Source organism: Calidris pugnax, unplaced genomic scaffold, assembly GCF_001431845.1.
Source record: "Calidris pugnax isolate Ruff unplaced genomic scaffold, ASM143184v1 scaffold63, whole genome shotgun sequence".
Classification (NCBI taxonomy): Eukaryota; Metazoa; Chordata; class Aves; order Charadriiformes; family Scolopacidae; genus Calidris; species Calidris pugnax.
This window is the reverse complement of record NW_015090852.1, coordinates 3658879-3684626: the sequence shown is the minus strand read 5'-3', so window position 1 is coordinate 3684626 and position 25748 is coordinate 3658879. Positions and strand designations below refer to the sequence as shown.

Below are 25748 nucleotides of genomic sequence, written 5' to 3'. Positions count from 1 at the left end.
CCCCCCCTCCCCGAGTCCCTCATTAGGGCAGCCTGATGCCGCAGAAGCGTTGGACCCGTGACAGAGGAGCAGAAATGCAATTGCACAGCTCCACCAGCCAAACCCCACCACCATACCCAACGGTATCATATCCAAAACGGGTCTGTGCATCCCAGCACAGCACTCAGCTGCAATGATTTCCAGCTGCTGGTGCCAGTATGACCACTAGACCTTCCCTGGAGAGTTGGAGCACCTCAGCCTTGACAGCCCCTTCCTCGCTCTTGGTTAAGACCTGGGGTCAGTACGTTTGGCAGGGCTGAACACGTGTGAAGTCACGGCTTTGCAAGGTCAGGGGTATGACTTCCAACGCCCACATCCTCTTCCCATCAGCTCTCCTTCTCATGCCATGTGTCCTGATGTTTCATCTTAGGAACGGCATTTGTGCAGCCAAGATCAAACTTCCTAACCTCCGCCCTGCTCCATTGGTATTTTCTCATTTCCAAAGCCACCTCTCTACGCTCTTGGCCCCCTCCCTTCCCTAGTGTATTCCAGATAACATCTTTCTCCTCTCCTCTCCAGCACCCCTTCTTGTCCTTTCTACAAAGGCCTGAAAAGCCGGGTTGTGTGACGCTGCCCTTTTTAACTCTAATGTGCATGTGGTGTACATCCAAACCAGCACAACGGCTGAGAGTATTCTTCTTAAGAATCACCACTGCTCTTAGCTTGACCATGTAATGAGACCTTCCCATGCAGGAGAAGACTGGTGCACCATCCATGTCCACCTGGATACCACCAGCTGCCTCAAAGACAATGGCAATAAATCATCATGACAATTAGGCAAGGACAGGTTACTCATTTATTCTCCACGCTCATATCCCTCGGCGGCAAGCTCCACAGGGTTACACTTTATATAAACGGCACAAAATATTATTTCCACCTGCTTCCCTGTTGGATTTACCTGGCGTCCCCTTTCTCTTTATGTACAGAAGTGACCCACAGACCTGTAGTTGGACATGAGTCACAAAAAGGTGTCACCTATGCCTCAGGCTTCAGGGATCAATACACCCTTTGATGCCAAGCTGCTGGAACAAGACTTTAACAACAAAATACGGAATGTGTTAAGGAGACTCCTCCATTGTAAGGACCAAGACTAAGGAGGATTTTGATTCCTTCCATAGGAAGGAGTTCCTAGGAGAAAGCAAACCTGATCCAGTGCTGGTACTCAGGCCAGGGGTTAATGGGGTGTAGTGGAGCCAGGAACACAACACAGACAACACTACAGTTGCTCAGAATGGTATATTTCAGTCCTTGCAAGTTCTCTCCAGCCCTCAGAGTAGTCCCTGAGACCAAAACAGATAGAAAACACTTCGATCCTCTTCTAATTGCCACAGATTCAGAAGGTTGAGCCTCCCTGTAGTGCTCACGTAGAAGGATGCATCAGCCAGAAGCCACTAAGTGGGGACCCTGCTGTCGCCCCGACACTGCACACCCACCTGAACCCTGGGCAACACCGCTTTTATTAAATTTTCTCTTGTATTTAAAAGAAGTGGCAAAAAGTCCTCATGAACTTCAGCTAGAAAAACTTTCTAATGGGGAAAGCTAGAGATATTTTTGCAAGAAGCAGTAAGTATTTTAAAAAGGGCTGCTCAGGAGGGGATTTTTTTTTTTTTTTTTCAGTCCATATATACAGTTGCAGATGAACCACCTGGCATTTCGGGCCTTTCACCTGGCCTGTTTCCAAATGCTGTGGCAGCCGCGAGAGCCTGCAAACGTTCCCCAGCGATCTCCCGCCCGCGCCGGGAAAGACTGACTCAAGCTGAGCGTGGCTTCATGAATGTCTCTGCTTGTTCGGGTCCCCGCTGCTGAGAAGTGCCATTATTAAACAGCCCCATCCCGACTGGATCTGGAAATTCACTTGGATGTGGGGTGGTTTTTTTTTTCCTTTGTCCGCGGGACCTGCGCGAGCAGACAGACAATGACCGGTGGGATGCGCGCGCCAGCTGGCCCCACCGGTAGGCAGAAACACTGCTCTCAATGGATATTTCATCTGGTTATTGTTGAAATATCCAGGACTGCAAATGGCATGGCACAGAACGACTGTGCCGGGACCATGGGGCACCACGGGGCTGGGAGAAGGGGAAGTGGAAACGACAGTGAGAACATCAAAACCAGCTCTCTAAAGCCTGCGCTCCCCTTTCACCATTTAGTTTTGACCAAATCAGACCATTTTGCCAGACACTGCCATTGCCCCTACCAAGCAAACTGGACTGGAGCTGCTGCACAGCTTCGTTTAGAAATCCAGATTTTGACTGCTAATGCATTTTATGGGTCCCTCTTGATCACAACTGGAAAAACGATGGCATCTGAGATCCAGAAAAAACAGAACTTGAGCCTGGCTGTCAGCATCCAGCCCACTCGCCTCTTCCAAGGGCTGGCCATCCTGACCAGGAGTGTGCTCCTTGGGTGGGGGATAAGGGACTTTTACATCCTGCATCGCTACGGGAGGCAAAGGGATTAGAGAGTGTAGCGACATTTCAAAACAACCCTTGTTCCTTCCCAGGTCCACAGTGAAAATCTGCTTTTCTAAGGCCTTGGGGAGAAGGGACAAGGCTGCTGCTGGGCTCTGGGGGCTTTTTGCTGGACACACGGACATCCACCAGAACAGGAGGGCAGATGGGACAGACCACGGGCTCCAGCGTGCTCTGCACCCCAGCCCTCCAGGATGCTAGAGGAAATCGGGCTCAGATCCACCTCCATCCTTAGCCTCTTCTGGACGGCGAATGCATTTCACATTAGCTAATAAATTGCTACATCTTATGTTTCTTAGCCTGCTGGAATGATGAATATTTTGGAATGTATTTTGAATGGTTCCCTGCCAGAGTTGAACAATCATCTCGAGATTTTAAATCAAAAGGCTGAAAAATGGAAACCTCTGTATTTCCACAAAGTTCACTGCAGTTTGAAATGCACAACTCCCAGCAGAGGAGGCAGAATAATGATTGTCAGAGCTCCTGCGAATTGGGACAAACGAGGGATATGTTGGAAATGACAATCCCTAATACTGAGTAATAATCTTTGCCTCCAGGTGATGAATATATTACAGGATATCTGCTTATTGCTGCCCTTAATCTGGCTGAAACGCCGGACGCTCTAACGTGGAGGATCAGACAATTTTGGGGACGTGTAAGGAGAGGCGGGATATCTCAGCCCCAAAGCACCACTTTCAGTCTGGAGCAGGGCTAGCAGATGAATGCTGCCGTTCTAGCACAATTTAACAAACTTTAAGCCTTTTTAAAGGCTCTAGCTAATGAATCATTTCCATTGTCAGACGAGGCACATCCTCACCTAACAGAGGAGTATCTCAAAACCAGCAAAAGATCTGATGGCTCACCCCAGGTAGCACAGCTGGAGAAACACAACTATGCACCCATGCTGCGCCCCGGTCCCCTGCTCCAATCATGGCATCCCACCAGCAGGACCCCAAATCAGCTCATGCAAACGAATGGTCACCACGTAACAAGGGCTGAGCAAGCTCAGCACAACCCCAAAGCTTGGACACAAAGTCTCCATCGATAAAGGAGACCAGTAAACGGTCTTCTCTCATCGGAGCAGCCACAGATGGATCGGGTCCAACAAATAAGCTTCTCTCTCCCCAATGGAGATGGGCTGTCTAGACACATTGGCAAGGCCATGCTGCCGAGTTTGCAGTGCTGCATCCTTCTTGTATACAGCCTGTCAAATACAGCAAATTCCTGCCCCCTGGCCTGTTAGCATGGGCATTTTTTCAATCTTCCTAGTGTCAGTCATGTCCAGAAACGTCAATTACATTTAATGAGAAATTTTTAAACAGAATTTTTTTTTCCCCTAGGAAAACATCTCATTTTTTTTTTGACCAATGCGCTGGCAAAATCATTTGTTGGTTATTTCATTGTGTCCATTTTTACTAACAATTAAAGTAAAAACAAAGTAAGTTGAGTACAAAGTATTTTTAAGCCAAGAAACAGTGATATTTTAATATCTGAATAGCAGTGAAAAATCTGGGGAAAAAGATATTCTATAAATAATAAAAACCTGTTGAACAAAACCTATAGGAGCCAGATGCGCTTCAAAATAAACCAGAAATGGGATGCATTCACATTTCAGTTGTGCCATTCATGCTGTTGAGCTTCAGAGCACAGAGAAAAAATCAGCAGCAAATAATTAAAACCTTTCCAATATATGGCATAAAGGTACACAGAAACTACTCCATTTCAGCTGCACATGCAAATGCTAGCTGGTGTATTTGTGAGTATTGCAGACCACATTTCCTAGCCATCATCAGTGCTAACAGTGAGGCTCCACATCGATGCTGGTTCTGCTCTTAACCCTTTGCAGAAAAATTGTCATTTTTGATTCATAAATGAACTCAGAGTAACTTATTTTATGTTAGCGGGGCTCCATAGCAAGGTTGAATGGCAGCCCAACAGCTGATGGGCACCATCGTGCCCCTGTGCTGAGACTTCCCCACAGCTCCTGAAGCTCAAGCTCAGTCCCCTAACCATGATGGCAGGTAAGCACAGAGCATCACCTGCACAGGGCCCCAGATTGCCCCACTGCTGCAGTGCAGCAGCTCCCTCTGCCTCATCAATCTACCAAACCATCATCCCATGGCCTGGATGTCTGGGTTGATTTAGACATAAGTGGCCATGGGATGAGCTTTCCACTCTGCTCCACCAGTGGCATCCCTCGAGCAGACTTCTGAAATCACCTCGTCCCTAGGAAAGAAAGCTCAGCTGCTCCTGGCTGCTCACAGAAATCTTGGGACTCTTTGGCTTCACTTAGAAAATCTCTGCCAACCTCTTTGGTCAAAGGAGCAAATGCATTGGTCAGTGTGCAGGTGACCCCCTATCAGATGTGGCTTCCTCCCTCCTCTTCCTCATGCAGCCCTCCATACACCTCCCACAAATGGGTACCAGGGATGGACATCATCGCTCAGGCTGAAGGCCCTCTCCTGCCAGCCTCAGGTCCCAGCCATGTGCTGGAAGTGCTGGCACCAGTGCCAAGTCAGGACTGATGAGCAGCTGTGGGCAACCAGACACAAAGGTCCTGGCCACGGGCCACTGCCAGCCTGCATCCCTGCAGGCACATCCCTCTGACCCACCCCAGGCCACTCACACCAGCTCCACAGGCTCCCCCTTGGTCACAGAAATCAAATTCAAATGGAAAGACTGAGATCCCAGCATGGGAATCCAGTGTCCTAATATGTCCTAACAACTGTACCTGCAGCCTGGTCGGAGCCTGGATTTTCTGAGACGGGTCAGTTGGGAATACCCTTCAACTTTGGGCACAAGGGACAAATACAGAGCGGTGCTGGGTAGACCGAAACATCCCCCACGCGGGTCCTGGAACACGCAAAGACCATTCCCATGCAACGTGGTGTAACAAAGATCAGAGCACCCAGAGAGCCACAAACCAGCTCGGAGAGAACTAAAGCAGAACAGTCTGGTCCTGAAATAGGTCCTCTTTTTCTTTCAAGCGCAGCTCATTAAATGTTTGCTGGAAAAACAGAAAAGCATTTTCCACAGAGAAGAGGACATCCAAGAAAAGCCCTTTCGGACATAAATTGGCAAGAGGCTCCCAAGCATTTATCTTCGGCATAGAATGTGCTCTGTCAGGAGGGCTGTAACTAACAATACGCTGAAAAACATGCCACAGACTTCCACTGTATTTTATTTGGCACTAAGGGGTTATTCCTCAGCACAAAGTATTTGCAACTGGCATCAGTTAAACGAGAAATTACAACCTTCAAAAGACCTACTTAGCGTCAGCTGCAGAAAAGTACGGAATTTGCCATGGGCTTCGATGACAACAGATTATGTCCCATAAAAACGCTGCAAACACGCTCGGCTACAATGCTCGGGGTGAGCTGCCAGTGCAGCGGGGGGACCGGGCACTCGGCGCTTCCTGCCCCTTCTCAGGAGGCTCCTGCCTGGTTCAGGACTGGTGACACCCCCTCTCCTCGACCCCTCTGGCTCACGTGCCTGCCAAGCTCAGCTCCAGACGCAGCAAGCTGATTTCTGCAGGGGCCTTCCAGAGCCGACGGGCAGCCGGCAGAGCCGGGCTTGCGCTGGCTCTAGCCAGGCTGCAAAGAACCTCTGAGCCACGCAGCAGCATCTCGCTCCGTTTGGAGCAAAGGAGCCCAAGCCTTTTAGCCCCACAGCTCGTTAGTGCTGAGGAGGAATAAGAGGGAAGTGCCCTGTTCCTCTGTGCTGGATGTTCAGCTGGCATAGACTCAGGATGGCTCAGGAGGGCATGGAACCCAGCGGGAGGGTTTAGCGAGCTCTGTGCCCGAGGTGGTGATTTGGGAGCTCCATCACCTCCTGATCCAGCACAGCTCAGCGACATCCCAGGATGAGAGACATGTCTCACAGGATTATTTCCACCTCTCTGAGAGGAGGAAAGAACTCTGTCAGCAAACTTCCCAGGCCCTCAAACCTCTTTCCACTCCGGCTTGCCACGCGCTCCAGAAAAGGAAACCTCAGAGTCAGGAAACCTTCCTGGTGTTTGTTCAGGATGAGCACCATGTCCGTGCAGGAGCGCACGTGGAAGCGTTCTGCGGAGAGCGTGTACTCCTGGGGAAGGAAAGAACATCACCCAGCCCCTGCTATCACCGAGGCCAGCATTAACCTGGAAAAAGCAGTGGAGATTCTCGGTCCAGAAACAATCACTGCCTTGGCTCTCAGAGCGGGCTCTGGAGAGGTCAGCTTGAGCTAGGTTTTCCTGCCACAAACCCAGAGTCTGCTCAGTGAGCTGCAAAACGCTCCCAACCCTGTGCTCTGCAAGAACTTCACCATTTCCCTTCCCCAGCCCGTTCCACCTCTCTGAGAGGAGGAAAGAACTCTGTCAGCAAACTTCCCAGGCCCTCAAACCTCTTTCCACTCCGGCTTGCCACGCGCTCCAGAAAAGGAAACCTCAGAGTCAGGAAACCTTCCTGGTGTTTGTTCAGGATGAGCACCATGTCCGTGCAGGAGCGCACGTGGAAGCGTTCTGCGGAGAGCGTGTACTCCTGGGGAAGGAAAGAACATCACCCAGCCCCTGCTATCACCGAGGCCAGCATTAACCTGGAAAAAGCAGTGGAGATTCTCGGTCCAGAAACAATCACTGCCTTGGCTCTCAGAGCGGGCTCTGGAGAGGTCAGCTTGAGCTAGGTTTTCCTGCCACAAACCCAGAGTCCGCTCAGTGAGCTGCAAAACGCTCCCAACCCTGTGCTCTGCAAGAACTTCACCGTTTCCCTTCCCCAGCCTGAGGCAGAGAGGTGCAGCTACGGCAAACCTTAAAAAGACAGGGGTTTACTGGGCAAAGCCCCTTCGTTTGCCTTGCCCTAGCAGGATATTTAGCGATTCACAGGACTCGTGCAGCAACAATAAAAATGAAAGGGGGAAAAGGAGACTTTCTGTGCATGGCTGGAGCCTGTGGCAGGCAGCCTGCCCTGAGTTAGCACGCACTGCTCCGGCGCTTGTAAAGCCCAGACGCCTGCACAGCGTCTGCAGCCTTTGAGTTAACTCCTGCTCCTGCAAGCCCAGGAATTGTCACTTGGCTTAAAATTGTGTCTGTGAGGCTTTGCGGGGCTGGGGGAGAGGGGATGGCTTTGCCTTGGCTGTGCCTCTCAGTGTCGTTCGTGTACAGAAGGAGCAGCCAAAGCACCACCAACCTTAATGTTCACGGACCATAAAGTGGACCCTCCCAGCATGGCACGATTGCCTCTGTAGCTAACCAGCATCGAGACGGGCTCCGGACAGACTGTGCCTCCTCTTGGTGCACCCTCTGGTTGTTGTTTTTTAACCTTGAAGCTGGCTGAGTCTTTCTGACTTATACACACTGCCAGAGACGTACTTTGTTAACCCCAGGTTTTCACAGAACCGCAGAATCTGGAGCTTAAAAAAACATAATTTAAAAAAAAAAAGGAATTAAGAGGCACGGTCCTTCAAGGAGTCACAGCAATGCTGAGACTGGACTTCAGTCCCACTGTGCATGGCACATTCATGCGGTAAGCGACAGTCCTCCCATAAAGGCTTCAGGCGCTCTGTTAGCGAGCCAGGCAGAACCTGGCATCCTGGTAGCAAAGGCCTGTCGTTAGCCAGTTGGCCCAGTTTTAAAAGCTGAAGTGCGACAGCTAAACCCATCTGCAGAGCCCTTTGATGCTCAAGCCACTCGCAGCCAGGCGCCTAACTACAGGCTGAAAGGCCCAACTTGAGGCAACCGCACAGGAAAATCTCAGCCATTTCACTCCAGACAGAAGTCAGGCAGCATTTTCGACAGGGCAGACCCTGGAATCCTCTCCTAGATTTTTGTCAGGGGAGAAAAAAGGCTTTTTAAATTTACTCTCTTTACAGGGGCTTACAGTGAGACCAAGCGAACACCAGCGAACGATTGTATTGGAATCATGTTTTATTTCCCAACGTCTGACGGGAAGAAGCCTATCAAACCCCATGTCTCTGCTGCTACGGGTTCGCTCCGGAGCGAGTCCCTGCCGAATTCCCAGCAAATGCCAGGACTGATCCCAGCTCAGATGCTGCTTTTACTTTGCAGATAGTTTAAGTGCCCCTGATGAATAGAGACGCTTTCCTGAATCAAAAGCAAGAGGAAGAAAAACCCAAGTCTTCACATAAATTAAACCCAAATAATATTTTGACCAAATCTGTTCCCCTCATTAGAAGGATTGCAGGAGCTGGAGATGAAAAACTCCTTTTAAGCTGGAGAATTCATCCCCTCATCCCCGATGAAGGATGGATGGATTACTAAAACAAATATTACATTTCATTCTGGCTAACAACACTCGGATATTGGCTTACATGAACAGGAGAGTCAAAAGTGCTCCCAATGATTATAATTCACACTCAGATGACTTCGAGTCCTCTTGCTTGCTTAGCCCAGGTTGTGATAGGACATGCAGTTTTCTCCCACAAACTCTTCTGTTGCTCAGGCATTTGCTTTGTAGTTGCTGTGGCAGATCAACTGGATCTATCACCTGGGCACAGAGGTGATAAAATACTAAAACTCCTCACCCCTCCCTGGGCACAGGCTGCATCTTTCCCTGGTTACTTGCCAGCCTATGGCCAAAGTCAAGAGCCCCATGCTCGCTGCCTGCCTTGGGAGACCTGCTGCTGCCCTCACTCAGAGCCATGTCCAGAGACGTGGGTGCCCACATCCACCCACCCTAACCACAAGTCTGCCCTGTAGCTCCACCACCAGCTCCACCAGCGCTGGCTGAAACAGGCCAGGCTGCCCCAAAACAGTGCTGAGTCCCCGAAACTGCCCAGGTGGCTCTGGGGTATCCTCTCCCACCTGGTAGTTCCTGGTACCTGAGCATCAGGCTTTCCAGCTTCTAGTACAGCCTGTCACCAAAAACTCCCCCTGCCTTCAGTTTTCACACAGAAGGGGCTTCAGCTTCTCTCGCATCATTAGAGAAAGCGAGCCTGAGAAATTTCTAGGCTTGAAACCCAAGCACTTGAAAAAGTTGCCACCAATAGTAACCAAAAGGGCAGTACCTCGGGTGTTTGCTAGAGCAGAGAATACATTTGCATGGCAGGGATACTGCTCCTGAGGCATTAGGGTCCTGCTGTGGGTCTTGCCTTTAAACTGTAAAATTACAAAAAATGGCAGGGATACTGCTCCTGAGGCATTAGGTCTCCTGCCATGGGTCTTACCTTTAAACTGCAAAATTACAAAACGTGGGAAAGGTTGTCAGAAAACACCCTTCCTCTCTCCTGGCTTTACCTCCTCCTTGCTCTCTGTGCCAGCTGAGTTCAAGGCAGCCTTTTTTGTGCTCAGAGCGTGGCTTGCCACGTTGGAGTTAAGTGAGCTGAAAACAAGTCTTAGCCCTTTGAAGTAGCCACAACAGAGAGGACATCGTCTCCTCAGAGACGCGCCGCACGGGGCTGGCCCAGCCACCAGGACAGCAAAGCCAACGTGCAATGTGTGGCAGGAGAGAGGCAGTGACAGAGGATAAACCATGGACCAGAGCTCACAGGATCTGAGCACCAGGAGAGGAGACTGTGTCCTCGGATGGGCTGCTCTGGGCACTGAACCCCTTGGAGGTGCCTTCCAAAAGGGCAGCCCAGCTTCCCTAGCTGGTTTCAACTGGATTTCCTGGAGAAATCACTTACAATGCGACACGATCTTTGCCTCCAATCCCCTTGACAGTTTTTGAGTTGTTGGCCAATTTCAACCACAACTTGACAATTTGAACAGGAACTGCAACCATAATTCAGCTCCTACAATTTTCTTGAAAACCTGGTGCCTCAGTAAAAAGAAAGAGGTATTATCAATGCTGGCAGCAAACGATCAAGCAGCTGGGCAAGCTTAAGCTCTTACAAGACACACAAGAACTTAGATCAGAACATGTCACTGCTCTGACAAAGTGAAGGGAAATCCCAGCAGAGCTCAGCCCTGATTGCTCCATGGAGATCTCAACCTGGAGATTCAAAGCAGCAGGAGGACCATCGCCAACGGCTGCCTCACATCTCCTCGCCTTCCTCAGCGAGGGCAGAGCTACAAGAGCCCCAAGGCTCAGAGGGGGCAGCCTGAGCCCCACGTTTCAGTATGGCTGTGCCAGTCTTTTCTAACAATTAAACCTGAAGAAAGCAGAGAGCGAGGCGATGGAGAGTGCAGTGCTGACCACATCCCTGTGCAGAGAACACGAGCAGCCCATGCTCCTGAGGGTCCCCCACCACATCACACCATTCACCCGTGTTTCCCTCCCCTTTTCTGCTTCCACAGACCTTTCTGTGGGCTTGGACCAGTAGATGGCACCAGAATAACAGAAAAGCCCCTCCAGTTCTGCCCTCTGCATCTCCCCAAATGCTCCCGCAGCATCCCCCCCGCCCCAAACCCCTCTCTCCCCAAACACAACTGGGCAGGAGGCACTGGCAGCAACAGACGGCTTTTGGCTCTCTACTTTAAAACCCTGTTTGGAGCTGACCTCTCACAGGACTTCTAAAAGTTTCAGCAAACAAATTCAGGAGAGAGAAAAAAAAAAAAGAAGTCAAAGTGGTTTCTTTCCATTTTGAGGCTTATAAAAACTTACACACACGCATCCCCAACATAGATGTTGCTTTTAAATGAAAAACAGAATCAAAGTATTTACCCAAAGCATCTGCTTTCTCCATAATTGCTTTAATTTGGAGAAGGTTTCTCTCCTCCAGCTGGAACAGACAGAAATTTCCTGCCTGCTGCAGTTGAACAGAATCTGCATTTCTCGGTGTCGAAGCAATTCACCCGAGAAGTGCTAGACTATGTTTTTAGGTAGGAAGGTGCCCTTCTCTTTTGGCCATTGTAACTGTCGACATTGTTAAAGGTCTAGTACTTCTTCCCAAGAAGCTTCTGCTATTAGCTAATGACAGCATCCTCTCAGCTCCCTCAAAACAACAGGACCGGTTTGGGTCAGGGTGGACATCTGTCCTCAGGAGGTACCCGTCTGTCTCCTGCACGCTGGGCATGCAAGAATTCTTCTCTTTACAGAGAGGCTGACCTAAAGCAGGATTAACAGCCCAGGCACAGCCTGCAACAAAATCCAGCCACGCCACGGCGACTTGACTCACATCCGTGCCTTGTGGTACCCCCTGAAACCCTGAAACCCATGTTTTCAGAAGGAGGACTCACACGAAGATGATGGTGGTCTCCAGGGAGGCTCGGTGCAGCACAGACAGGACTCCCCTAGTCCCCAGCTTGGTGGTGAAGCATGATGAGATGTACCTGAGCACTGCGCAGTGATGCCGAACACTGGAGCCACGGCCACGGCTCTGCCTGGGGGAGCTTTAACATGCTCAGGGAGGCACATAGATTTTTTCAGAAGCTTTAATACCACCTGGAGTCAATCTGGGGCAAATTCAGAGACCTTCTGACTTTTCACACCCGGGACTGAGTTTTGAATGTGGCTCAGCTCAGCGAAGTTGCAAGAGGAGCTTGATTATTTTGATCTTTTCCCCGCATCCCCGTTATTAATCATACTGAAGCAAAGCGTAATTCCTCCAAACCAAACCATTTGCCAAACCATTTCTGCACATACTTTTTACTTCACAGCCCTTCTAGGAATGGAGCACATTTGGAAACCTCCACGCTTCCATGCTCCTTGGCCAACACCATGTCCATGAGGACACATGGCCGTAAGCACTGAGCATCAGTGCTGGGAAATGCCCGGCCTGGAGGGGTGGAGGAAGATTCCCCTCCCTGTGGGCTTGGTGGTAGAGCAGAGGGCCAGCCACGAGGACTTCATGCTATGAACGCTCCTGGGGGAGCCACCTTTCTGTGGCTCTTTGGCTACTCCTGATTTCAGCGGGTTCCTCCCTGGACGGTGAAAAGCAAATGTAAAATGGAGTGCAGACACAGACAGCAAGAGATGGCTCTGACCATCACGGCCCTGCAAACCCTTTTGCTCCCCTTCCTTGGTGCCAGCCCTGCACAACCAGCTCTGACCTTCCCAGGGAGCCCACCTTACCAGTTTGAAGCCCCTCTGTCCCACCGGGACGCTAAGCGCTTTAATCTCCCTCCCCACCATTGATTAGATTTGCAGCTCTCCCTGTTTTCCTCATTTTACCCAAAGCCGACAGGGTTGCGATTAAGAGAGACACCGTTCACACAGACTCTCAACCTGGCCAAAAATACCAGAAATCTCACGCAACAGCCTGTTTTCTTCAGAGCCACCGTAAACTCAGAAGAGGTCCCGAAATAGGAGTTGGGCTATTTCCGTGTCTGATGTTTGCCCTTCGTAGCTCTGCGGAGGTTTCCCTATCTCTGCTATTCTTAACAGCAGGATTTTGGAGGGGATTGTCCTATAAAGGAGTGGGGCAGCTGGTTCACTTAAGAGTCTGAGTTACGATCAGAGATGAGGACATGGCTTTTCTTTTTTGTTTCTTGCTGTGTTTTGGTTCAAACCTGTAAACAGACTCGCACCGAGTGGATCTGCATTCTCCATCTGGTCCTGTGATCCAATTTCCTGGCAGGAATACCCCTAACATCGAATTGTGCAGGAATGCTGCAGCGTGTCCACCCGTCCCACGGCCAGAGCCGAGCTCTCCAGTTTGATGGTTTCTGTGTGAGACCCAGCCATGGCGTTTCACCCAGTTACCCCGCTAGCGAGACCCATAACTCACAGCTGACAAAAGCAGCTCTTCCAAAAGGGCTTCCAGACATCCAGGGATGGAGAAGCCAATGCTCTCCTTCAGAGTTATTTCTAGTGATTACACAGCATCTCGCAGTTAAAAAAAATGCGTGTTTTCTACCTCCTTTGAATGCATGTCTGGCTTTTGCTCTCAGCCACGGGCTCTTGTTCCACCTTTCTCTGATGGATTGAAGAGAGGGGAAAAAAAACAAACAAAAAAAAACCAAAACAAAAAAAGAAAGACATCTTCCTAGAGAGTCACAGAAATGGGGATTCAAATCCATCATCACAAGTGTCTGCAACGACTCTTGGCATTGCATGGCCTGAGAGGGACCGCGATACATCCCATGAGCAAAACAGCTCCCACTGGGAGCGGAGATGGGGGAAGCACAGCGGAGAGCAAAGCCCTCCCGAGGAATCCGGGGGAGCAGCGCTGTGTGTGTAGGAAGAAAGGGCGGGAGAACAGGGAGCCCCGCACCACCGACGGCAAGAAAAATTGGGATTGAGCACCCAGCTCTGCACAGGGTGCTCTGACCCTGCAAAAACAAGACATCCTCTTCACTTGCTGGCTCTAACCCCCTCCAGACACAGACTGTCTCTGGCTGGAGGAGCACACAGCAGTCACAAAGGCAGACATGAGCCTGCCCGGATTGATGAAGGGCAGCTTTTTGGGGGTGGTTTTTTTTGCTGGTCACAAACCAGCTTGTCTTTTCAATCACACCAGCTACCTCCAGCCCTTAATGCCCGAACCAAAAGGCACACCTACGAAATCTGTTGCCTGGTTTCCCAGCAGTGGGTCACCCCCAGCAACCGTGTCCCTTCCCCATTCACAGGCTTTTCCCTCACCTGGATGGGTTCCCCTTGCCCCACAGGCACCCCAGCTGAACACAGCACAGCAACATACTTGGAAAGTGGGGAAAAATCTGAGGTAGCACCATTGTGCTGGCCAGTACACATGAAACGTGGAGTTAAGCATATAGGCACGTTCCCACTAAATTCATGCAGCCACTGAAACTTGGGGGAAGGACTCGCTTCCCAAAGCAGGATGAGCTCTGTTTATCCCTTTACATGTTTGTCTCCATCAGATTTGTGCTTGGGGTCTCCACAGCATCCTTGCACCACCTCTTCCAGGGTATCCCCATCCTCAGTAGACCTGGGAGGATTCCCCTTCTGCCTCACTAAATATCCCTTGTTGCAACAGAAGTAGGTGGGCTTAGAATCGGTTTGGCATCAGTTTATACTCTCGTTTTCTTCAGCTTAAGCACTTCTTTCCTCCTAAACTGGATGCTGGAGCTCTCCTTACTGCTTTTCTTCTCTTGACTTTTTTTGGACCCGGTTTGCATCCTCCTCGAGATGCAGCTTGCCCCAGAGAGAGCCGACCTGGAGCCCTCTTCCCAGCTGAGCACAATGAGAGGACGCTCCACAAACTAGGCAGAACTACAGGAGATGCTGGGGGTGAAAAACATCTGCCTCTCCTCAGAAAGATGTGGCATTTTGCATTGAGCAGGAGAGTTGGTTCCAGGCCAGGTGAGCCAATTTGCAAAGGACATGGAGCCACAGCCCTCCAGCATAGGCTCCTTACACCAAATTCATCCCCCTTTACAGACAGTAGGTTGACACCAGCGGCTCCCGTGCTGTCCTCTTTTACAGGGTACGATGCAGAAATGCACTGGGCTGTGACATGCAGGAGATCTGTTCTATAAGCTCATCAGAGGAGCAAGAGCAGCCACTTCCCCTAGCAAGCCCAATTTCCCCACTGGGAATAATTGGCGGAGACGAGATGGATCCATCCCATCGGGCGCCCGTGACCAGACCTCGTGGAGCATGTCCCATGGAGGACCAGTTCTCCCGCAGCTGGAGAGCTTGGCCGGTGGCAGGGCATTCAGAGGAAGGGTTAGCACCAAAATAGGTCATTAGTGAGCGACGTGGGGTTCTTCATTCTTCTCCGGGCCCCTCATTTTCCTAAGGGGAATGCCTCAGAAAGCCCAGTGGGGGGGAGGAGGAATTTACAGTTCCCTTCCAAAAACCAGTCTTTGTTTGTTTGATCCGTTTTTTTAAATGATCGAGTAACTTGTGAATACATTTTCTGATGATTCCCACATCCTCCCAGCTGGAGAACGGTTCATGAACAGACTCCAAACTCTGTAAATGAGCTTGTTAGTCATAAGTCTTCAAACAGGCTTGATAAACAACTTTCAGCCTGCAGGATATTCATCAACCATTCTGTCTGCCTGGTCTCCTGACACTAATTTATTATTTACAATGAGAGATCTCGCTCCTAAATCACAGGTGATTGTTTCTTTTTACTGATTAGCTGATTTTATTTTTTTTTTTTTAAGGAGAAATAATGAAAAACAAATCACCAACAAGCAATGCATTGCAAGCACTTATTCCTGAGCAATTCCCCTACTTTCCATGAGACATATCAGCAGTTGTCCAAATGAAGGAAACTGTAAGTAAAGATCTTTTTGGCCAAACTTTCAAGACAAGGCAATAGCCAAGAAAAAGTGTGTGATCGCCCCAACCAGCCGCTGGGAATTTCAGTTCCTGCTGTCAAACGCATCAGGGACCTTCCAGCTGACCAGCACACGCCACTCTCCGCATCCTTTGGATTCATGGAGAGCCCAAGGATCTCAAGATGTCCAGGAGATCCGAGTCTACATGCTAAAATCTGCCACCAAAACCTAATTCACCCCATGGATGGGTTCACGCAGCAAACATAACTCATTCCAAGGGCCCTGGATGCACTCAGGTGCACCCGAGCAGAAGGTGGGCTCCCTGCAGGAGCAAACTTGCTGGAAGTTGCTCCAGTTCATGGAAGGGGATCTCCTCAATGCTAATCAGTTAATTAACACAGAAGGTGGTCGATTCCAGAGACAGAGGCAGATGAAACAGCAATTTGCTGGGGGCAATGCAGAGGGAGGAGAATCTTCCCAAATTGCTGTTAAAGCCAAGCTCTTACATATCACACATCCAGCAGATTTCAAAGCTCTTAATTAGGGGCCAGGATTGTACCCAGTTACATGGGTAGGGAAACTGAGAGATGGCGAAGTGAACTTGGCCAAGTTATGGCAGCAAGTATAAAATAAAAAATACCTCTAGACCCTGTGGCCAAGGCACTAAAGCATTTTGGAGCAATAAAAGACAGGGTGGATCATCCTACTGTGCCATCTCTACTGATGTTTGGAGGGAAAAAAAAGCCCCACGGTTTCAGTTTAGACTGTGGGTGCAACCCTTTTCTGGGCAGGCTGCTCCCAGCACCAGCAACCACCACTGCAGTACCCACAAGCACAGTGGCTCTACACCACCTGAGGAACACACAGAGCAGAAAATGCCCTCCTCAGCAGGCTGCCTTGTGTGTGTGCATAAAATCCAGACCTGTGTTTCCACCACCACTTCGTCTCCTCATCCCTGATCCACGGAGAGGTCCAGGCTCCCGTCAGCAGTCAGAATGAAGTCAGCAGGATGCAGAGCTTGGCTCTGGATTGGTCTTGAAAGCTTTTTTTTCTGTCTTTCACTGCAAAATCACCAATATATTTGCTCTTACAACTTCAACCACTCAAGACCGGACTGTGCTACCAACTCGTGTCTAGAGACAGCCTTCCCAGTGCCAAATGGGAGCAAACACACCCAGGGAAGAGACACAGACTTGTCACCAGCTTTCTCCAGCACTGTCAGTACGGGAGCCATCTATCCCAAGCAGAACTCCGTGCTGGGTTCACAAACCTCTGCTCTGTACCTTCCATCCAGGGGGAATTGCAGCACTGCACAGGACAGAGAAGGAGAACAGGTATGAAGTGTTACTGGCGTTTCAACCCACGGGGTGGGAAGAGTGCTGTAAAGCTTTATGGGAAACCAGCCCAGACTTCAAGGGGACAGGAGCTGCCTGCAGAGCTACCGGCAAGGGCAGCCCTTTCTGCAGCACCAGCCCAGAGCATTAACACTCTGTTTGCACTGTTACGGCTCAGGCACTTTTCCCCGTTAAAGTCCAATCCACCCCTGCAGAGCCCCGACTCCGCTGAGCTGACGCGGAGAAGTGACGGCTCTTTGAAAGCTGCTAGCATGACTTTTTTTTCCAAATGTGGGTCGCATTAGTGATGCTTCCAAAAGAGGACAGTTTCCAGAGCGCTGAGATCTTCATGGCTTCACCGGCACACGGGCTGCAGCTCAGCCCAACTCACCTGCCACTCATTCAGCAGTAACAAACGCAACAAAACCAAGAGCAAACAGCAAACAACTGAAGGTCCCCATGGGATCAAAACCTACCCAACCGTGACCGGTCCAGCATCTACACCAGCTACAAGAGAAGGCTGGGAGCTACTTGGATGCTGCCTTCTGTAGCCGCCCACTCTGCTCCAGCACCCCCGGGCATCCCGCTTTGTTCCCAGTGCCCCTGGGAGTGCTAGTCCTCTTCAGAGCAGGATGCCATTTTTCTTCTCCAAGCCTGCCCACTCAGCAGCTGTGGCTGGCAATTTTTTCTTGTCCCCAGGTGCACAGGGCCATGGATAACTTTAGTTTTACTCTGGTCAAGGAGGCCACGGGAGAAGTTCATCTGCTGGTGGGCTCAGAGCAGGAAACAATGTCCCCAGGCTCCTGATGAATTCCAGTTCTCGGTGCAAAAGCAGTTTTGCTGCCTGAGCAGCTCATCAAGACGTGGAGATGGTCCTAGCCGGATGCTGAGCGGCTCTTTGGACGTTTGCCCTGCCCAGCAGTCTCGCTGACTGGCTGGAGTTTCTCCTGTAGGAAAATTTCTCTAGCCAGAAATGGGGGAAAATTTGGGTGGAATATGAACTGGACGCTGCAATAGGATGTAGTGACTTGTTAACAGCACAGCTGGCTCTCTTAACCTCTCTTCTACCCTTCCCTTCCAGGAACACAAGGCACCAGGAGGTCCTGGACTGCCACTCCAAGGCAAACATTCACTTCATACGGGCACAACAAATCCAGACTGTCTGGGACAGTGCTTTAAACACTGGCGTAACCTTTTCTCAGCCTCTGGAGGTGAGACAGGAGCCCAGAAAGGTATGTAAGATGAAATAGATGCTCACTGACTTGCTCATCAGGCCTCTCTTCCCAGCTTTGGCCTTCACAGACTCATCCTTGCAGATGCCAGGCTTTCCACTGCAGGAGGTGGACCTCAGCCCTCAGCTTCGGCACCTCTGCTCCCTTCCTTTCCCAACCAGCATCATCCAGATGTTCTCATTTGAAAGAAACTTCTCCAAATTATGCCACCATAGCCCCAGCAGACACACAGTGCACCTCTGCTGAGCAACCACCCCCACCTCACAGCATCTTCTAGGGCCACACAGTAGAGACCAGCCGAGTCCAGCAGAAAGAGAGCAGAAGAGCAAACAGCAGGCTAGGTACATACCACACGTTTACAGATCAAAGAGTGAATGACAAACGTGAGCAGGGCCAGCAAATCTAGGAGTAAGAACTGCAGGACTGCCCTGGAGGACCCTCAGACCCCTGGCTGCAGTGACAACACAGGGTGAAGGGGGACAAAGGAAAATGCCTACAAACCCGTGTCGTGGGGCTGGTGGCACCTGCATCTATACACACATGAGCTTCCACTGACACAGCTGTAATGCAGAGTCACCTCAGAGACTCTCCAGTGGCTAGTAAAAAGTTGAATTTATGCTGTATATCTCGCTTACAAGGAGGCCCTGCTAGCATCCTTCTCCACATCCCACCGGACCGCCATAAAACCCACTGGGATTTCACACCCCTCTGAGCTGTCTGCTCTCCCACCAGAGCAGCCAGTGGGTTCATAAGATATTTTTCCATGTGTGGTAAATATAACAGGTTTTTCTTGGGGGAACCAGACTAAAAATCTATGCTCTGTGCTCCACCACCAGACCACTAGTTGAAACCTTTCCGTGCCCTGCGCGTAAATTCGTGAGGACAGTTCAAACAGAATGTCAAATCAGAGCCTTGGACAACAGCTCCTCCAGCCAGGCTGTGATGATCCTCACTTCACATCTCCATAATCCGCCCCGAAATCCAAGCCTCCTTTAGGAAATGCGAGTAGGGTGGGGAACCAGCAATGCAGTGATTCATCCTCCCCAGAAACAGAGGCTCAAGTCTGGAATATTGTGACACTTGGTAAATACTCGTGATGTACTTCATTATGCAACGGAGGCCCTGCAGGAGCACAGCTCCCTCAGGGCTACTTAATATGAGTTTCAAAAACGATTAAATATATCATAAACAACTTCCAACCAGGAATAAACACCTATAATCCCATCAAGCCATTCTGGTGATGTCAAAAACCATGGTAGCAAACTCAGTTACCAGGGGGGAAAAAAAAAAAAGAAAAAAAAAAAGTACCCTCAAAGGAATTATGACCCTGTAATTCTGTGTCTGCCTTGTCAAACACGCAGCTCTCCCAGCCCCTCCTGCTTATTTATACTCTGTCCAAGCTCTTGCACTGCTTCCTAATGTCATATATGTTGATGCGTGTTGCACCTCTGCCGAAAGGCGAAAGGATCGTGCCCCTGAATGCAGGCAGCAAAATCGTTTCATGCCTGTGCAGAAATATTCCACCAATTGATTCTTGGAATCATTACGAACCCCTCCTGGATAACAATCAGACCAGGACCTAACATACCAGTCCGAAAAAAAAAAAGTTTTTTGCATGACTCAAGGCTGCCGGTCAAGTCTTTAAACGCTAATACTCATCAATTGGCATACATATAAGCAGTTCATTGAATTGCACGCAATGGTGTGAGTAAGGATTGCACAAATTAACCCTGAGATAATATTTTCCCATGCAATCACCGCTGTATACATCATCAAAAAGACGGAAAATGGACTGGCCAGTAGTGGAAACTCAGTGCAGATGACAGAAAGCTGATGTTCATTAAAAGCGTTCTAGCAGTTCAGACCAAACCTTTAAGTTTTATGAGAGATTTCAAAATCTAATTTTCATGGAAATGTTTTCATTACATTAAGGGGGGGGAGGGAGAACCAACAGTAAAAACCTTCAGCAAAATCTTTTTCAAATTAAAAAGTTGGAAGCTTTGTGCGGATGGATTGAAAACACAAATACCATCAGCAAATTATAAGCCCATGAGAACCAGGAAGCAAAACTGATTATGATCAAAAAAGTGAAACTCACAAACAAATAAAAGTCTAGTTTCGACCCTCAGAGGGAGGGCAGCATGGCCAGCACTTGCAAACTGAGTCAGCTCCTTCAAATTCACATGGCTCTTTTTCCTTTGTTAATAACAGTATGTTGCCCATTTTTGTTTGCTTTTTGGGAGTCCTATTTTAAGTATCCAGGTTTGTGACGGAGTCACATTTCCATCTTTTGTCTGCATCCAGAAGCTCTAGAAATTCATGTGAAAAACACAACATGTTTTACAACTTCAAATTGGCGGATCCAGGGATGTAAGAAAAATATTGAACACTGTGAGATACTCGCTGCAATAACCAGGCACCAGCCAGCCTGAGAGTGAAATTAAATAAATATACCCAAGGAACATAAATGGAAAGAAAATCATCTAACTTCTAACAACTGCTCTATGTTAGTTATCTGTCTGTTATTGAACCTTTACTCAAGTGAACACTGATCACTTTTCCTGCAAGAACCCTCCAGGATACGCGCAGGACAACTCGCATGAATAAAGATTACTCCCGGAAGAAAAAAGCAAGCTGCTGTATTTTTCATATAGATAACATAAACAAGTGCCTTAAAAATAATAATTGATTTGATCCTCAATTTTTCCACATCAGCTGCTGGAAGAGAAAGATTGGTTCTGGAAAGTTTTTCTTGGCAGCACCTTGTAAGGATGCTCACCGCTGCCCAGCGGGGTTAAAGGCACCGCTCACCCTTGTGTCCTGTGGCCATCAGCAGCCAGTTGCTTCCAGCAGACTCTCCCTTTGTCCATCACCTATGCAGGACAGGAGAGGAAGAAAATAGCTGCTAGATTTAATCAATTTACCCTGCGTTTCCCCCCCTCTTTCTATTCTTTGTACATCGAGGGTCTACAGTCTCAACATCTTCTGGGAATAAGGGCTGTGTTTTACTAACAGAAGAGCCACTTAGGAGTTCACAATAAAGCAAAGGTTTGCAGAGAAAACCTTGCAGTTGTCCCTGGCGCTTCCCCTCACGTTCACCCTCCATTTGTTCACCCTCCATTCGGACTCAGCAGCCCAGAATCACTTTTCATATTTCAAAGCAGTGGCCGAGCTTTTCCACCCGTTTTTAAAAAGGTATGTGTTTTCTTTTTTTTGCGATGGGTGGGGAGGCACAACATTGCAGACAACCTCGGGATCAGCAAAAAAAAAGAGAAACAATTCAATATTTACACACACCCTTCTACTCCTACAGCAAGCTCACTTGTCCTGATTAAAAAGGGGCAATTAAAGCATAAAGAACCGCCATATGGGAGCAGACCAAAAGTTCTTTAGCTCAGGATCCTGTCTCAGACTGCCAGTAAAGACAGAGTCAGAGGGTATAAGCCCAGGCAGCAGTGGAGCAATCTCTGCCCCAGCTCATCCTCCCAGTCTCCGAGACTCTGGGCTCCCCGAGCCGGATGCTGCCTCCATACACCGCTGCAGTGCAGAGACGTCCTCAGTCCTCCCTCAATTTCTCTTCCTGAAATAATCTCTGCTTCTGATCCCTACAAAATCCTGTGGCAATCTGATCCATCACCAAACGAGAAGCTGAGAAAGCCCTTCCTCGTGCTCTCAACACTCTGCCTGAGAAGCGGGGGCTGAAGCCAGCACAGATGCTCCGCTTGACCCAGCCTGAGCAAAGAAACTCACCTCCTCCTGGCCACCCCGGCAGGGTTTCTGCTTCCTTGGGAAGGAACAGCAGTGCCAAAGGGTCATGATGCCCACCGAGACACAAGTAGTTGTAGGGAGCCACAGGCAGCCTTCACCCCAGCTTTAACAGCAAACCAGCCCTGAGAGCCCGATGTAATCTGCCAGCCTAGGAGAGAAGCGTGGCCCCCAAACTGCCATCGCTTTTATACTGAAGAGAAATTAAAGGCCAGTAATAATTCGAAATGCAGAACTCATGGATGTACTGGACCAAAGCGGAGTTTATTCATTCCTCACAAAAGAAATCCAAGCATAACAAATTTTCTTTTACGGCTCGTGCTTTCTCCGCATCATTTTATGAGCCATCAACAGCAAGACTCAAACAAACACACCAAAAAAAGCAGAGGTCAAAAATGGCATCTTCATTAAAAAAAAAAAAAACAAACCAAAACTAAAAACCTAATAGCTTACCAGCTCTGGATTTGGAGAATTAACTCTGCTCAGAGCCAAGAGCTCTGGGAGCGCATACGCCACCAGACTGGTTTCTGCTACCCCTAAAGGGCAAGGGAGCAATAGGAGCTGACTCCTGGCAAGCTGAGGGGGTCCCTTCTGTTGATCTGGGACCCACATTTTCATCCCAGTTTTAGCCAGAGTCAGCAAAAGTCCTTCTACCAACGCAAGAGTTGGTTGTACCTTAACAGGTGGTTTTGCAATGCAGAGGAACTTGGATTGCAAAGCCTTCCTGGCCAAGCGGCAGAGGCAGGGAGGTTTGCTGGGATTTCCATCAGATTTTAAGGTATGGCTTTCAGAGCTACAAGTTGAACTAAAGTCAGTAAGAGTGACAGCTTCGCAGCACCACTGAAAAATCAGCTCCTTGATACGCCGACAGTTCTCCCTGTAAATATTACAATCACAGCTACTCCCAGGGATGTTGCTTTTTTCTTTTTAATAACAGAAACGTTTTCTCCTGAACCGCTTTCAAATGAACTAGTGGTGAAAACAGTTCCTTCTATCTCTAATGTCCAAATAAAACCTTTTGTCATTTCTGTGTCAAACTTCTTCCCTTAATTTTGGGTTACAGAAATAGCACCAATAATTTAGCTTTTCATTTCAGTTTGGGACAGAAACCAGTAACAAATTAGCTGAGTGACTTTCAGGTTGGAAGAGCATTTTTGGTATTCTTGAAACATTCCACAATTTCTCTGAACGGCTTTTACCTTCTCTCCCTTAGTAACACGGAGAATAACCGAGCCCTGTGTTAGCTTTTCCACTGAACCAGCTCTCATTTTTCATCGAGAAAAGCTCATACCTCTGTTGCACTGCCTTAGCTCCAGCACAGTCCTTTTCCTGCGTGGATTAGAAAACACTTCACAAAACACTTGCAATAGGTGGGGAAACTGAGGCACAGAGATTCATGGGATCTGCCAAATGCATCACTGAAATACCCAGAAAGCCCAGATGACAGCTCTGCCCAATAAACCAGGGAGAACAGGGAGAATTTATCCCCGGTATTTTTTATTTTATTTTTTTTGCTTACATTAGAATACTTTTAAAACTTTCTAATTCACTGCAACGGCATTAAAACTTTTACAACATTCAGAGAACGTCTAATTTATTTGAAGCTGTAGTTTGGTCCCTGCTTGGCAATGCTGGCAGGGAAACACACCCTTGGACTGAGATTTTTTTGCTCCGTTTTATGCCCTAAGAGCAGGGTGGGTATTGGGGAAACACAGCCCCCTCTTTTCCAGGCTGACCGAGCCAACTGCAGAGAGCGCAGCAGTTGGCAAGGGGCAGGATCAGGAATAAACCAGGTCCAAATAAAATATGATAAACGAAACCGGGGGGGTGGAAATAGAAGGAAAAAAAGCTATCTACGCAACTTGTTGGTTAGTATCTTGGGGACTCGCTGGCCGCAGTGTCGCAGCACAGGGACGAGCAGCAATCACTGCCTCCCCCGCTAAAATATAAACCTTTAGGGCCAGAAATTGCATTTTTCCTGGTCCTGGGAGGGAAATTTTTTTTAAGTGATGTCCCAGCGGCGGTCAGTTTATCAGCCGCTCCCCGGTGCGGCTCTCTGGGAGGGAAGGGACCGCTCCGGCAGCCCCGCACCGCCCGCTTCCTTCCGACCGCGCTCCCGCAACGAACCCGCCCCGGGATGATGCTTCCCCGCACGGAGGAAAAGCCTCGCCGGGGTTAAACTGGGGGATCCCACGGGCGGCGGTGCAAGGAACGGCTACTTTTTGGGATGCTCTCCTCTTCCCCAGCCCGATTTCTCTCCGGGATACCCAAAAAGCCACGTCGGACCCGCGGGGAAAAGAGGGGTCGGAGGCGGCTCCCGGCGGGACCAAAAAAAAAAAAAGAAAAAACCAAAACCCCAAACGAAAAGCGAACGAGAATTGCAATTGCAATTTTCGTTGGCTTTTGGGGTTGTTTTTGGGGGTTTCTTTTTTGGCCTTTCGCCGGCAACCGCAGGGCAGCCCCCCGGCCCGGGTAGGGGGGCACCCCGGGAAGCGAGCCCGTGTCCCTGCCCACCCCACGGGAGACACGGCGGGGGCGGCCGCAGCCAGCGCTTACCCACAACGAAAATCGCGGTCAGTCTCCGCTGCCGGGTGGGTTTTGGTTTTTTTTTTTTGTAGGGTTTTTTTTTTTTAATTTTTTTTTTAACAGAAAGTGGAGAGCAAGGGGAGCGGGAGGGGGTTTGCTGGTCCTGCGCACCCACCTCAGCCCGCCCGCCCTACCTGACTGCTGCTCTTAGAAAATAACAAGCGTCGCTTGGAAAATGCCGCGCAAACCGGCGCCCCATCCCCGCTGCCTCCAGCCGCCGGGCTGTTGTTTTACAGCTATTTGCCTTCCCAAGAGAGGACCCGTTAGAACGGGCGGTTCAGGGATAAGGCTGCGCCCTGCCCTGGTGAGACCGGGTCCGGTTAACGCTCGGAGCTCGGAGAAGAGGGGAACCGGCGGCTCCGCTTTGCGGCGACCACGCACTCTCGGGCTGTTTGCGACCCGCGATGCTCCGACCAGACGGTCGGATAATCGGCCGGTCCCCATCCAGACCCCCCGAACACCTTCCCGGCGTCCCTCAAACCACGGCGCCGGTCCCAGATCGGGCGGAGGGACGAGGGACGGACGGATGGCAGCTCAGCCGCCTGCCGCGCCTCGCCCCGTCCAGCCAAGCCCCTGTGCCCAGCCCCTCCGGCAGGGGATGGAAAAGGGGGCACAGCCCTCCGACCCGATCCTACCCACCCCGGCTCCCAGGGCTGTTCTCCTCCCGGTCCCCCGAAGGCAGACGGAGCAGCGCGGAGCGGGACCCGACGAGCGCGGCAGGGCGCGAAGGGAGCTCGCAGCTCGGGGAAAACAAACGTTTTCCCCGTGTCCCCCCGAGGGCAGGGGGGACACGGGGAAAGCCGGCTCGGGGAGCCGGACGAACCGGCCCAGGGACCGGCTGGCGGCTCCTCCGGCCGCTTCACCGCGGGAGCCCCCTCGGGGCCGGCACCGGCCGCCGCGGCGGAGGTTCCCCCGGCCGCTCCGCTCCGCCCCGGGAGCGCACGTGGAACCGGGAGGGATGGAGGTGGGGTGTCCCCGCCACTTACTGTCCTGCTGCGGGGTGTCGCTGCCGCTGGTCAGCCCGGGGGACTCCAACAAGCTCCGGCCGGGCTCTCCGCCTCCTTCGTCCGCCTGGGCGGCCACCATGTCGCCCGCCTCCTCCAGGTCCAGCAGGTGACTCACGGAGAAGTTCTTCTTGGCTTGTAAATTGTCCAGGCCGGCGGGGCCGTCGAGGCGGGCGGGCAGAAGGGCCTGCCTCTCCATGGCGTGGGCATAGCTGGACGCCATGGTGGCGAGCGGGGCTTTTCTGCCCTCGCCC

General features: G+C 50.3%; 1 protein-coding gene across 1 annotated transcript in view; it reads right to left on the bottom strand.

Annotated features, from left to right (window-relative positions):
- PRRX1 (paired related homeobox 1) overlaps positions 1-25742 on the bottom strand; it is a 42939-nt gene extending 17197 nt beyond the window's left edge. The window contains exon 1 of the mRNA XM_014943591.1: positions 25477-25742. Within this exon, the coding sequence (XP_014799077.1) occupies positions 25477-25717 (241 nt within the window). The 5' untranslated portion in view covers positions 25718-25742. The remainder of the gene's footprint in view (positions 1-25476) is intronic.
- Positions 25743-25748: the final 6 nt, after the last annotated feature.